General features: G+C 39.2%; 1 protein-coding gene across 1 annotated transcript in view; it reads right to left on the reverse strand.

Annotated features, from left to right (window-relative positions):
* The window catches only part of SDK1 (sidekick cell adhesion molecule 1), a 422,287-nt gene that overhangs the window by 289,352 nt on the left and 119,219 nt on the right, over nt 1-13,716 (reverse strand). The window contains exons 3-4 of the mRNA XM_062613568.1: nt 9,186-9,345; nt 3,291-3,397 (exon numbers count right to left, since the gene is read on the reverse strand). Coding sequence (XP_062469552.1) covers nt 3,291-3,397; nt 9,186-9,345 — 267 coding nt within the window. The remainder of the gene's footprint in view (nt 1-3,290; nt 3,398-9,185; nt 9,346-13,716) is intronic.

Genomic DNA, 13,716 nt, shown 5'->3' on the forward strand with positions numbered 1-13,716 from the left:
AGAACCAGAGCAGAAGTTAAAAACACATGGTATTTTAAAGAAGCTTTAATCATCTTTGTGATGTTCAAGTTATTTATTCAGACATAATCAGCATTGTACTTCCTCTGTTGCTCCGTATTTCTTACAACTGTAATCAGATCACCTACTTGAAAAGGAGTTTCAAACCGCGTAGGTGGATCTAATTAACTTCACTGTCATGTGATTATTTCAGTCTTCACAATCCAAGAGGTTTTAAGCCCATTCTGTAATTAAGATTTACCCAGCAGTTTTCTCACAAATAGCTGCTCCCATTCAGTTAAATAATACGTTAGCATGTGTTGAGAAGAGATTTTTAATTACTGAATGGGTTCCCTGCTACTTCAGAGGTCTAGGACATGGAAAACACCTCAGATCTTGCTCAGTGCACATTAAGAATTGCGCCTTTCAACTTTTCTCTAGCAATCTTAGTGTATTGGAAAGCATCCTTTATTCAGTGGCAGCGATAGTTCCTGTGGACCCTTCTGAGGGTAACATCTAACATAAAAAACTCCCTGTAACTCTTGATGACTGGGTAAGATAACCTTAGTAACCCTTTGGAATACTGCTTTCTGCTGTGTTTTCAAGAATAAGCAGAAAGTAAAGCATGGTAAAATATCAGGTATTTCATTATATCCACACAGCTTAAATGAATTAAATTAGATCAAAAAGTAAGAATGCAGAATACAATGGTATCAGTAGCTACCATTAGAGCTACTGGGTGGGAGAGGAGAAAGAAGGTATTTAAAACTTGCGAAACACTTCACCTGCAGGAATCAAGTGCAAGTCTGACTGGCAAGTTTCAATACAGAAGCCATATATGTCACTAAAGGTTTGAGATCAAAGGTCTCCCTTAAGTCATGTAAGATCTGCTTTGCTTTGTCTCTATGTCTTTATCAGGGAAATAAAGAGGTCCCTTCCAGTCCTAACCATTCTATGAAATAAACGGACTGCTTAATTCAGACACAGAAGCCTTCAAAAAAAGCTTTTTAACTTTGTTCAACAATGCAGAACTACAAACTAAATGGGAAAAAAATTATAACTGAAGTAAACAATGGCACTTCTTTCTCTCTCAAGAACAACCAAATGCATACACACACACAAAAGCCTGGAGAAACAAAACGCTTTGTTGCAAATCTTTCCCTCATTCAGAGGGGAATAAAGCTGTCTTTTCAGGAGACTAAATTCTTTAGCAGCAATATCACGGTAAAGTATTCCTGCACCTCCTTCTCACTACCGTTCCCACAAGTACTTCCTCAAGAACGGTTCCCCCCACTAGTACAAGTGCCGGCACAGCTGCACAGGGAATCAAACCGGAGGGGAGGAACGGTTTTAACGAACCCTACAAAATAATTGTTGCTCTTTTCAAATTTTGGAGAAGTTTCCCAGTTCACAGCTGTACAAACAAGTTTTCCTGCTGAGCCTAAAGGGATAGTGTGCTCCGCTGCAATACAAGAGCGGGAACGATTAGTGGGATGGAGGCGAAAATGGGTACATTTTTCTCTGGTACTGCTACCAGAGCCTTTGTCCCCTGAAACCACACCTGTAGATGCAACTTCACAGGCATCTAAACTAATCTAATGGCTCACTGCTGCAGAAGAATCCCACCCACATCTTCCCCTGCTCCATCTTCGCCTCCTAACCTTGCTGGAGGTGCCCCATACCACTCAGTTATGCTCATTTGCACCAGCTCTCACTAAATCCTCTGTGACTGAATATAATTCACTCAAAACAGAGGAAGACTATTCACAAAAGTACTTGCAAGGGTCTGACACACGTCAGAGTGAGCACAAGGTCATGAGGAGGTGTGTACAGCAGGGGCATAAGGGCTGGTAGGAAGCAGGGAAAGAAAATACTATTTTAGCAGCAGTTTACTTTGACATTAGCTCCCAGCATTTCTGAAACAGTACCACTGAGAGATCAAAGTATTGATACTACTGACATTACAGATAAGTAACGTAACATACCGGAATACAGCAAACTGGTGAACACGATACTAAAACTTACGTAGTGTCATTTGTAACTGTTCCTATATTAAAACACAGGAAATTCCATGTCATTTCCCTCATGACACAGTAATTAACTTGAATCAGTTCCTTGCAATTGGGTTTCTAATAAATAATTCAATTTCCCTAAATTCCACTTACCAAGTGACATTTACTACTACTGAATTTCCAGTAACTGACCCTGAGGAAGAGAAATTTGATCCATGTATCAGATTGCTTACACACAGTATACAAATCTATCTTTTTTTAATTACTTTATGGTTTTACTTTGAAAAAAGAATAAGGCCTAATTCTATGATTATTTCCACACAAGTTATTTGGATTATATTTCCTATATGTTAACTGACAAAAGGAAGATTGGAGCATATGATCGTTTCTAAGGTCATGTTAACTAGCACTAACTCCAGAGCAAATCGATTTAACGTTTCCAAATGCAAGTTAGATACCAAATCAGAGATCAACTAAAAAATTCTGCATAGTCCAAATCAACCCAGTACAAACAGTGGGGGGTTTTGTTCACAAAGGTGCTGAGAACAGATGCATAAATTTTTATAGAATGGTTTGGGTTGGAAAGGACCTTAAAGCTCATCTAGTTCCAGTCCCAAATCCCTGCCATGGGCAGGGACACCTTCCACTAGATCAGGTTGCTCCAAGCCCCGTCCAACCTGGCCTTGAACACTGCCAGGGATGGGGCAGCCACAGCTTCTCTGGGCAACCTGCACTCACCACCTTCATAGTGAAGAACAACTTCCTTATACCTAATCTGAATCTCCCCTCTTTCAGTGTAAAGTTCGTTGTTAGCAAGGGTTTTGTTGTGAAGCAACTGCTTCTTTTGTATCACAAGGATTGTGATCCGAAATCTTCATGGAGCCATCTTCACCACACAGTTTTCTTTCAGATATCCTCTGCGCTTTTATTTGTTGCTGTTATTGTTGTTTTGATTGATTGTTTGTTTTGTGCTATATGGCCTTTCTTAATCCCTGTATATTCAGGGAAAGGTATAATAGTTTTTTCATGCTACAGCTATCTCCAAATGATCTCATTTTGATGGCTTTGAACGGCTCAGAGCTTGCTCTAAAGACTTAATGTTGCAGCGCTTTGAACTGTTTCCCAGAAGAGAACTTCTGTGATGCAATAATCTAGAAATGTATGAAAAATGGCATCTAATAACTTTTCAGACTAGCAAATATTATTGGTATATTGTGTTTTTTACCCACAAAAGGAATTAGTTAAGTAAAGAATGACAGAATAACTTCCGTTCAAACATACATGCCACTTGAACTTCAGATCTTCTTTGCAGCAATGCCCCCATCCTGTTCCGTACGATACACTGATAAAAGCCAGCATCAGACCTCTGCAGAGCTGGGATGATGTACCTACAAGACAAAATGCAGAATTATAGTGCACTTCTTCCTAAAGGCAGATCAATGCTACTTTATGTGGTATTTCTTATTTCTCCTCAAATATTTTACACACTGTCTCAAATGCTTATTGTATTTTTTCTCACAAACAGCATTCTCATATAATCTCTGGTCTTTGGCTATAATATGGTCCATAATATATAGACGAAAAAATACCTAAAAAGCATAATATAACTTTCAGTCTTAAAATCCACATTTGATAAATACCAATTAGTTCTCCACAAATTCTCTTGAAATATAGACTTACATAGTTTCCTTAGGTTTTTATCTACCCTCATTCTTAAGGCAAAGCTGCCTGGTAATTTGTTCAGAGGTGGCACAAGACAACTGCAATCTAAACACAGGCATTAAGAAGACTTGCAAGGAATATCAAAGCTTTCCAATGGAAAAATAAAGATGGTTACTACACTGTGAAACTACTGTAATTCAGAGGAGTACTAGAAAAGAGGCAGGGGAATCTATACTGTATCTGTTCTGCCCTTCACCGTGCTTAAAGTCACTTTAGTCTGCTAATGCCCACCTTCCTGGTTCAACTACATCTGATTACTTAACATGAAAATGAGCTGATAGGCACAGTTCTAATGTGAATAAAACACATGAATAATATAGATAATCTTGTATTAAACAAACATTAATCAAAGCACATATTCCCACGGTCACCTTCTGGAGATATTACAGTAGGATTAATGAAAGTCTTTATGAGAAAATACAGAAAAATAAAAGTGCTGAATTTTAATCTTCAAGATTTAATTCCACTAAAAGAAATCATCTCTCCTCATACACTATACACACCCACATACAGAGCTTAGTATCTGAACAGGATCAGACAGCATCAAAACAAAGAAGGTAGAAGAAATCTAGTTTAAGTGATAAATGAAGACCATAATCACTGCATTATACATACGATCAAATACACTATAATAAATAGGTTAGACAACCAAATACAATGAATTAAAACAAAGCCCAACACCATGGACACATTTCAGCATCTCCTGTGACTCCTAGGAGAGTTTGGCTTCCTGAGTATATGAGTCGGAGGCAATCGTGCTGTCTGCGTGCCTAAGCTTACTCCTCTGGACCCACTTCAGAGCAACTGGCACATTTTTCCCAGTGATTATGACAGTTTGCACTGGAAAGATAAAGAAGACTCAACTTGTTTGGGAGTTACAGCAAACCCATCCATCAGCACCCCAGTACTTGCTGGCCAGTGAGCATAAAGCTCTGAATTAGCCATGGTGCCTGTTGCCTGACGAATGTGCCATGAGAAAGAGAGTGAGAAAATAGGTGATTTAGTATTGTACGTTGCTAACATTTGTTCCTCTGCTTGTCTATTAAACAGAGCCAAACTTAAAAGCTTCTTTCTTTGGTCTTCATCTCTACTAAGACAGTAACGCAGAGTTAGTTTTTCCTGCCACTAGGACAAAACAGATCAATTGGATCACAAGTGTCCTACTTGAGTCTTCTTTTCTGACTCGCTGATGTTTCAGCAGGAAACATTCTTAATATGCTGCCTGATGAAAAGAAAATCCTTTAAAAATCTGCAGTGAAAATCCCATTTATGTTGGGAATTCCACCAAGACAATCCAGACCTAGTGAGCTCTTGGCTTCTCCGTGGATCTACTGGATAACCGTGGGCATGGAAGGCAAGCAAAATTAGAAGAATTAAATAACAAAAGTATTAAAAATAGAGATACAACATACGTTTACATTATTTAGACCACCTTGAAAATTGCAAACCCGGGCAAGAGCTAAATAGATATTACTGGAATTTCTGTGTTTACGAGTCTGAATAGTCTTTATGTACCTCATATGTTGGATTTTTTTTTCAAATATACTTTTCTATTGACCTAACACTAAAAATACTGCTTTCTGTGCTACACTTCCACCATTCTACTTATTGTCTGAGATGCAAAAAAGGATACAAACATTGCTTTCTAAATTCAAAGTAAGGCTTACTTCACAGACTGAAGTCCTGTCAAAGACTAATACCACTTTTACAGCAACAAGACATAATTTTGCTTCAGTTTTGTTTACAGTTTAACTTTCAGGATAGAAGATTTTTCCATTGTACAGATGTCAGAGGCTATTTGAAGTTTCTGAGGATCTCATCAAGTACTTCAGAAAGCCAGACCAGTTTCCCTGTTTTGAATGTTACAGTCAACCAGAAACTGGCTGCTTAGAAAGTTTCCATAGAAAGATGTAAAGTGACAAGCGTAAAAGAAAAAGCTTCAAGGGAAGTTTTCCAGAGCGTAACGTGCTCCATCACCAGGACTGTAATGAGTTAGAGTTTAGGGATGAAGTGCTATCAAACACCTAAGGAGAAAAGATGGCTAACGCTTACATTTCATTCTGAATTTCAAATTTACACCCTAATTTTAAATGCTCTAAGAGTTAAAAGTGAACCTTTAGGCTACAGGTTTTTAATAGCCATGATAGAGAAAACAGAATTAAAATCAAATGTATTTAATTAGATAGCCATGTAACTCATTATCTATTCAAACTTTTAAGGGACTTATGCAACAACTGATCTAACTATTTTCATAGAACCATAGCATAGTTAGGGCTGGAGAGGACCTTAAGGTAATCCAGTTCCAACCCCTCTGCCATGGGCAGGGACACCTCACACTAAACCGTGTTACCCAAGGCTCTGTCCAACCTGGCCTTGAACACCACCAGGGATGGAGCATTTACAGCCTCCCTGGGCAATCCATTCCAGTGCCTCACCACCCTAACAGGAAAGAATTTCTTCCTTATATCCAATCTGAACTTCCCCTGTTTAAGTATTAACCCATTACCCCTTGTCCTATCACTACAGTCCCTAATGAAGAGTCCCTCCTCAGCATCCCTATAGGCCCCCTTCAGATACTGGAAGGCTGCTATGAGGTCTCCTGGAGAAGCCAGGCTGAACAGCCCCAACTTTCTCAGCCTATCTTCATACGGGAGGTGCTCCAATCCCCTGATCGTCTTCGTGGCCCTCCTCTGGACTTGTTCCAACAGTTCCATGTCCTTTTTATGTTTCTTAAACTCAAGGAAATCAATATCTTCAGGCCACAAAAGCAAACATGGAAGGCACACTGGGTGCAGATCTTAATTCAAATGAAAACAAAGAGGGGGAAAAAGAGTCACTGCCTGAACTTTAAGGACTGTTAACTTACAGGCATAACAAAAGTTGCTCCTGCAGTCAGCAATACTGATTTGCTTTCATTACATGTGTCTCAGATCACAAAGAATTTATAAGGTGTTTTTATAAATTCTTAATACAAACTAGAGTATGCGTGGTCACTATAAAAGCCAGGCTGTGCACATCATCAGCATCGTTATGCAAGGAAAAGCTGTTCACTCAGGGTCACCAATGTCAAAATGCAAAAACTCCAATTTCTTCTTTCCTCACTTGGTATGTTATAAGAATCTTTTCAACACTTTTGGCCTGTTACAATATAGACATTAACTGAGACACATCAAGTAATAGCAATTACAAAAAAAGCTTTGATTGATGATTTAAATTGCAGCAGAAGTCACACTGGAAAGATTCATGCATTTAAACAGAGTATTTAGGCAGGAGAACTGCAAAGCAAACTATTATGGGGTCAAAGTTTAAATTCTGGGACAGGAATTTTTACACCTAAGCATATTTTTCCTTGCTTTCTTCCATCTTAATGTACCTATGCCACATAATCCTATTTGAAATTTAAAGTTTTGCATCCCTGCAGAATCGAAACCCTGTTTCACTTATTTCTGACTGTGGCATGGTAATAGAAGTGCTGCAACTTCTAAACTAGTATTTTCTATCAATGTGATTTTATTATTATAAAGCAGTAGTTTTCTATCCTCTTACCTCTGTAGCAGATGAAATCAGAAATAAAACCAAGAAAAATATAAAAATGCAAAATTAATATATGCAGCTAGTATCACGATCTGACGTTCACTAGATTAAATTAAGTCCAATGATAAGAAACAAGGTACTGCACACAGATATGTATACACACAGCTTGGGACAGGTGTGTCCAACACACTGATTCCAACTTGGACTGTAACACACAATCGAATTCTCATTTTGCATTAGGATGTGCACTAATTTAAGAAACACCATTGCATTCTGATCTTCGTTTCAAAATGTCACACATTCCTATTTGGGTTTCTCCTACTATGGTGCAGTGTGAGTCTCTCAGTGACTAGCATATCTACAAAGCTCGAGTTCCAACCTTTGCTTGGCTGCTGATTCCACTTTCATGTTTTTTGTCCTCCCACACCATTTCTTTGTGTTACTTTCTCAGTGTCTTACGTGGTTGAGAGCTGTTGTCAGCTCCTTCTACCAGGAAGCTGCAACAGACCACTGCTGATCAAAACAAGTGGCATTTACACAAAGTGACATTGAAACCTTCTGTGATTAATTGTGCGATTAGAGTTGGTTTTTTATTTTCTAGTAAGTATTCACAAATCTTTTCTAAATGTGTGTATGGCTCAATTTGAGATATCAATGGATTTCAAGGCTTGAAAACAGCAAGCATTAATAGATGCAATTACTCAGGACTAAGTGGTCTCATCTAAATCAAGTCTTTAATTTCTAGGAAAGTACACACAGAATTGTATGTTTGGTTGAAAACTGCTAAATGCTTTACTTGCTAAATGGCAAAAAAAGAGTTTTAACATGTTATTTAAGGGACTTTTTTCCCTACTACTCTATAAACATCAATTATATCCAAAACCAGAATTAATGTTAGTTACAATTTTGAAAATCATTGAAAAAATATAGAACTTTGTATCATTACCTGCATTTTTATACTAATCTATACTATAATTTCGTCTATAGTGACAGAGCACAACTTTTCCTTATCTTAAGCAATGTAATGATGAAATTGCAGCATTTAGCTTGCTTGGCTAAAGAGACAAATGCTATACAAGGGCTCTGTCTGTCACATACCCATGCCTTTTAACTTCTGAATTCACTGGGTAACTTCAACAAAATTTCAGAGCAACAAATAAGTTACAGAAATACTGAATTGCTATAAGGTTATGGAAATTGCCAATTGCATAGGGGAGAGCCTGTTAATGCTCCCATTAAAAGGAAAGCAGATAACACTTGGCTGTTTTGAACTTTGATATTTGGCCAGCCATCTGCTGCCTGTCAGCGAAAATGCAGCTCTGATTAGCCCCAGTATGTTTTTTTTCTCTTCCACGATGGGATGTATTGTGGAATGTGAAAGGAGCCAGTGAGATCCTGGGGGGCAAAGTGCACAATTACAGAGGAACAGTTTGTTAAAATAGAAGATAAATTTTCACACTCTCAGAAGTAAAACCGAAAATTTCATATGCAATTTAAGATAGGCCACATTCTAGATCTTATTGAAAAGAATAGTCCCACTGAGCTTATCTTTGTTCAAGGATGAGTAGCACATCATATGTAACATTTAGCTAAGGAATACACCTGCTATTTATTACAAACACATGAAAGGTTGCATCTCCAGCAAAAAAGCATTTTTGGTACTTAAAAATTCTGTTAAGACCTTTGGTTTGAAATGCCAAATATCATTTTTAGCAAAAGGCACTCTCTCATAGAGATCTTATTTCTTTGCAGAAACCAGCCATTCTTCATGCCAAAAAAAAACCCTGGCAATGTATCAGTAGTACCTACAAAGCTGGTTGGAGGTATTAGGGATCTGGGAGAAAAGGGGGGGTGTTTGCTTTGGGTTTCCTTTATTTTGCAATTACACTTAGAGAAGACTATTATATAGTTTTTATTTACTTATATTCACTGGAGTAGGCAGTTATTTCACTGTCGTTGCGTAACCACTTAAATTCCAAGGGCCAGCTGCCTTCGGCAAGGCACGTAAGTACAAGTCGATTTCCTTCCAAGTGTATCTGAGGCAAGCCTGGTTCAGTCTTGAAGTACGGAGCAACATCACCTGAAAGGCAAAGAGAAAATGGCCCTGTAAGCTATTTAAGTGAGCATAGTATAAACCACCAATATTTAGCTCATTTCTTCTCAAAATGGCCATCATAAAACAAGAACCACCATGATTCAGCAGTCAAGACCTACACTCTTATATTCCTAACTAAGCGTTACCTTGAGAACTGGAATCCACAAGACCTTGATAATCTTAGTCCTTGGTACTTATTGAGAAGTACCCACTCAGACAAGCTTTTGTCCATGTTTTCTGTTTACACTGATAAGGATTTCAGCATTGTCTACTGCAGCAGGCAGTGAACAGCCCTATATATCAAGGTTTTTTTCCCCCCTCTCCTCTGTGAGGATTAAATCCACTCAAAGGTTTGCGTATTTTTATTTCCTGAATAATCTTGGATAGAAAAGTAATCTTGGATAGAAATGATTATCACAGCAGGAGAAGTCTCTGGGTAAATGAAGAATCTGGGCAGAAAAACGAGTCTAGGTAAAAAAACACCTCACAAAACTGCAAGATTAATGTGTTTTTCAAAGTTATTGCCAACCAAAATGTGTTAAATTATATTACCTGAAGCCACTAATAGATTTTGAATGAGGGTACTTCAATAACGCTCAAGGGTCACACAGACTCCAACTCTTGCTCTCCCGTGGATCACAAATGCTCAAAATACTTCCAAGTAGCAAAATTCTCGACTGGTAAATTGCCAAAGCTCCACTCAAACACGTATTTACTACAAGCCTACACCTGCTGGAGACCCACCCCTGTCACCTCTGGAAGACGAAGGTTTTCGTACCTTATGTGTTAAGTTTCCACTGGTAACTATGCAGGAACTACAGGCTTCATCTTAGAAATTTATAAATAGCTTCGAAGTTTAGAAATACCTCCTATAATCAAATTAACTTGTTTATGTACATATATATATATATATAAAAAACATACAAAGTTGGCCATTGAATACAAAATACGGAATAAGATTTAATAGCTAGATGTTACTGCACTCTTTTATGAGTATAGTGCTTGCATGTGTATTTTATACATAAGAAACACCAAAAAAAAACCCCACAAACCACAGCCATTGTCCTATTGAACAAACCATTCAATTGAATTGCTAACCTTTCTTTTAAATCTGAGTTTAGATAAAGCTCACGTATTTTCATCCTGACTACTGAAAGCATTTAGGCTCTCTTCAGTTTCTGGGGAAGTGATCTCATGTGCCCCTCAAGACTGAATGAGATTTTTGAATCCACAGGCCACTTACGATGCTCTCTAATAGCTGATAGCCATGAGGCAGCACCCATGTACACTAGGAAAGGAGGAGCTCAAGGAATGCCAGGGGCTTTTGGGGTGCCCCAAGGTCCCACCGCCGATCAAGATGGCAGTGGGTACACAGCTCTCCCTGGTGACTTCAGCCTCTCTAACTTATCTTTTGCTTTGCCCCTTATCAGGGAATTGTTGTGACTTCACATGGCAACACAAGGTCACCACCAGCCAAACCACACAGCCCCAGGGTAGCAGCGGTGCTTCAGCTGAGCATGGTCAAGGCATCACAGGTTGCCAAACTCTTTACTGGCAGTAAAGTTGCACATCAGCTGCATACACTCTTGATGGTTTGCACTAACAAATTCTCTTCCTAGATTTTAGAATTTAACTTCAGAAAGTTATTTCTGCAGTGAAAAAGCATGTCATCTCAAAGCAATATGTATAAACTACTGCACAAAATGCAAACTGAATTAAGTATTTTGAGGTAAGGCCCTTTGCTGATGCATAGCATGTTAAAAGATTTGTTTTTCAAACAACCTGATTGAGGGCTAGTGCAGAGCAGTAATATTTTCTTTAAATTGGACATACAGGAAGCTATGACAATTCAATGGATGAGAAAATAGGAACAGTTCCATACTATCAGATAGTTCCTAGCAAACCTAAACTGTTTTTTTTGCACTCCTTCACTCTATTACATGACTAAGATTACATTCTGCAAAGCTGCTTTATTTTTTTGGTTTTTAATGACTGCAAATACTGCAAATAAGTCTTATCTCAATTCCCATTTTCTCCAAACTCATAAAATCAACCAATATTTTAAAACCTTATAAAGAAAAAATTAAGTCAGGGTTAGACAATGTTAGTGGAATACAGTCATTTTACCCAGAGCAATAAGCAATTTTTTACATGGCTATTTCTAAACAAGTGAGGAAATGTTAAATCCTTGCAGAGGCTTCACATATATTTTGGGGAGTCTCCTACTGAGTTATGAGACACACATTCTATCCTTGCAACATTACAGATGTCAGACTTCCTCTGGGCGTAGAAGGCAGGGAGTTGTGCTGGTATTTAGGGGAAGGGGTTGCAACAGAGTCCTTTGAAACAGCGGTGCCAAGTCATAGAATCATAGAATCGTTAGGGTTGGAAAAGACCTTGAGATCATCCAGTTCCAACCCCCCTGCCATGGGCAGGAACACCTCACACTAAACCATCTCAACCAAGACTCTGTACAACCTGGCCTTGAACACCACCAGGGATGGAGGATTCACAACTTCCCTGGGCAACCCATTCCAGCGCCTCACCACCCTAACAGGAAAGAATTTCCTCCTCAGATCCAATCTAAACTTCCCCTGTTTCAGTTTTAACCCATTACCCCTTGTCCTGTCACTACAGTCCTGAGTGAAGAGTCCCTCCCCGGCATCCCTATAGGCCCCCTTCAGATACTGGAAGGCTGCTCTGAGGTCTCCACGCAGCCTTCTCTTCTCCAGGCTCAACAGCCCCAACTTCCTCAGCCTGTCTTCATACGGGAGGTGCTCCAGCCCCCTGATCATCCTCGTGGCCTCCTCTGGACTTGTTCCAACAGCTCCATGTCCTTTTTAGGCTGAGGACACCAGAACTGCACACAATACTCCAGGTGAGGTCTCACAAGAGCAGAGCAGAGGGGCAGGATCACCTCCTTGGACCTGCTGGTCACGTTCCTTTTGATGCAGCCCAGGATACAGTTGGCTTTCTGGGCTGCAAGTGCACACTGAAGCCGGCTCATGTTCATTTTCTCATCCACCAACACCCCCAAGTCCTTCTCTGCAGGGCTGCTCTGAATCAATTCTTTGTCCAACCTGCAGCTGTGCCTGGGATTGCTCTGACCCAGGTGTAGGACCTTGCACTTGGCATGGTTAAACTTCATGAGGTTGGCATCAGCCCAGCTCACAAGCGTGTCGAGGTCCCTCTGGATGGCATTCCTTCCCTCCAGGGTATCAACCAAACCACACAGCTTGGTGTCATCGGCAAACTTGCTGAGGGCGCACTCAATCCCACTGTCCATGTCAGCAACAAAGATGTTGAACAAGACAGGTCCCAACACCGATCCCTGAAAACAGTGATGTTCACTTGACGTATAGAGAGGTTCATGAAATGAGCTTGTTAAACTACTCCTTCCTTCAAGAAAGTTGAGCCATTCAGGGAGATTACACTGAAGGTGGAATCTGCATTGTAATTTTCTACCCAAGTAATTTGTTGATCCTGTTTTTCAGCAATTTAAAGACTCTAGCAGCATAACCTCCTTCATTATTTCACTCTGAATTACCCATTTACTCCTCCTAACTTACATCTTTCCAAGAAAAAAATGATTTATTTGAAAGACAAAGACTGCTGCCCACAAGTCTATCATTCAGCCTTACATTTGCTACTCAAATATTCCAAACCCAGTGATGCTGCAACCCACTCAAGAGCTATCTCCCATTTAAAGTATCACAATCAAGCGCGTATTACATGAAAATCACTCTCAAAACTCAATCCAATTCTGGTAGAAGCTAAAATTTAATAGACCTACAGGAATATTTTTATAAAGAATATGGCATGCTTTATAAATTACCCCAGCTCTCTGGAAGATTTACTTAAACCCTTGAAGTAATTTTATCTTCTAATCTTTTATTCCTGATTTTCTCATCAATCACATACCATCAGTTTATCAAATTCAATTATATAATCAGAGCTCACTAAATATTCACTGAAAGAAATGAAAATAAAATACCAAGCAAAGATTCCATGAAGAGAGGTAGCAGTAAAGCTCTGATGACTTTGGCATTTCTGCAGCACGGTGCTGCTCACACCTCAGACACGGGATCAAAACAGCACCGCATTCTAAGCGTTGTATCTTTAAGCTGTAATGGAAAGCGGGATTTTAAACTGGACCTACTGGGACAAGCTTAGTTGTTACAGAGCATCCCAGGGAAACAGGAAAATTGGCAGGAATCATGGAAGAAAGACACCTCGGAAAGAAAAATGTATGAAAGGAGGAACTGGCTAAGGGATTGAAGATGCAAGGGGGTCATTTAATAGGTATAAGGTACTTGTGTTTTCATTAATTAAATACAGAAAGGGCTCACCATGAGG

This window comes from Pezoporus occidentalis, unplaced genomic scaffold (genome assembly GCF_034315485.1).
Source record: "Pezoporus occidentalis ecotype Australia unplaced genomic scaffold, CSIRO_AGI_Poc_V1 ctg169, whole genome shotgun sequence".
Classification (NCBI taxonomy): Eukaryota; Metazoa; Chordata; class Aves; order Psittaciformes; family Psittacidae; genus Pezoporus; species Pezoporus occidentalis.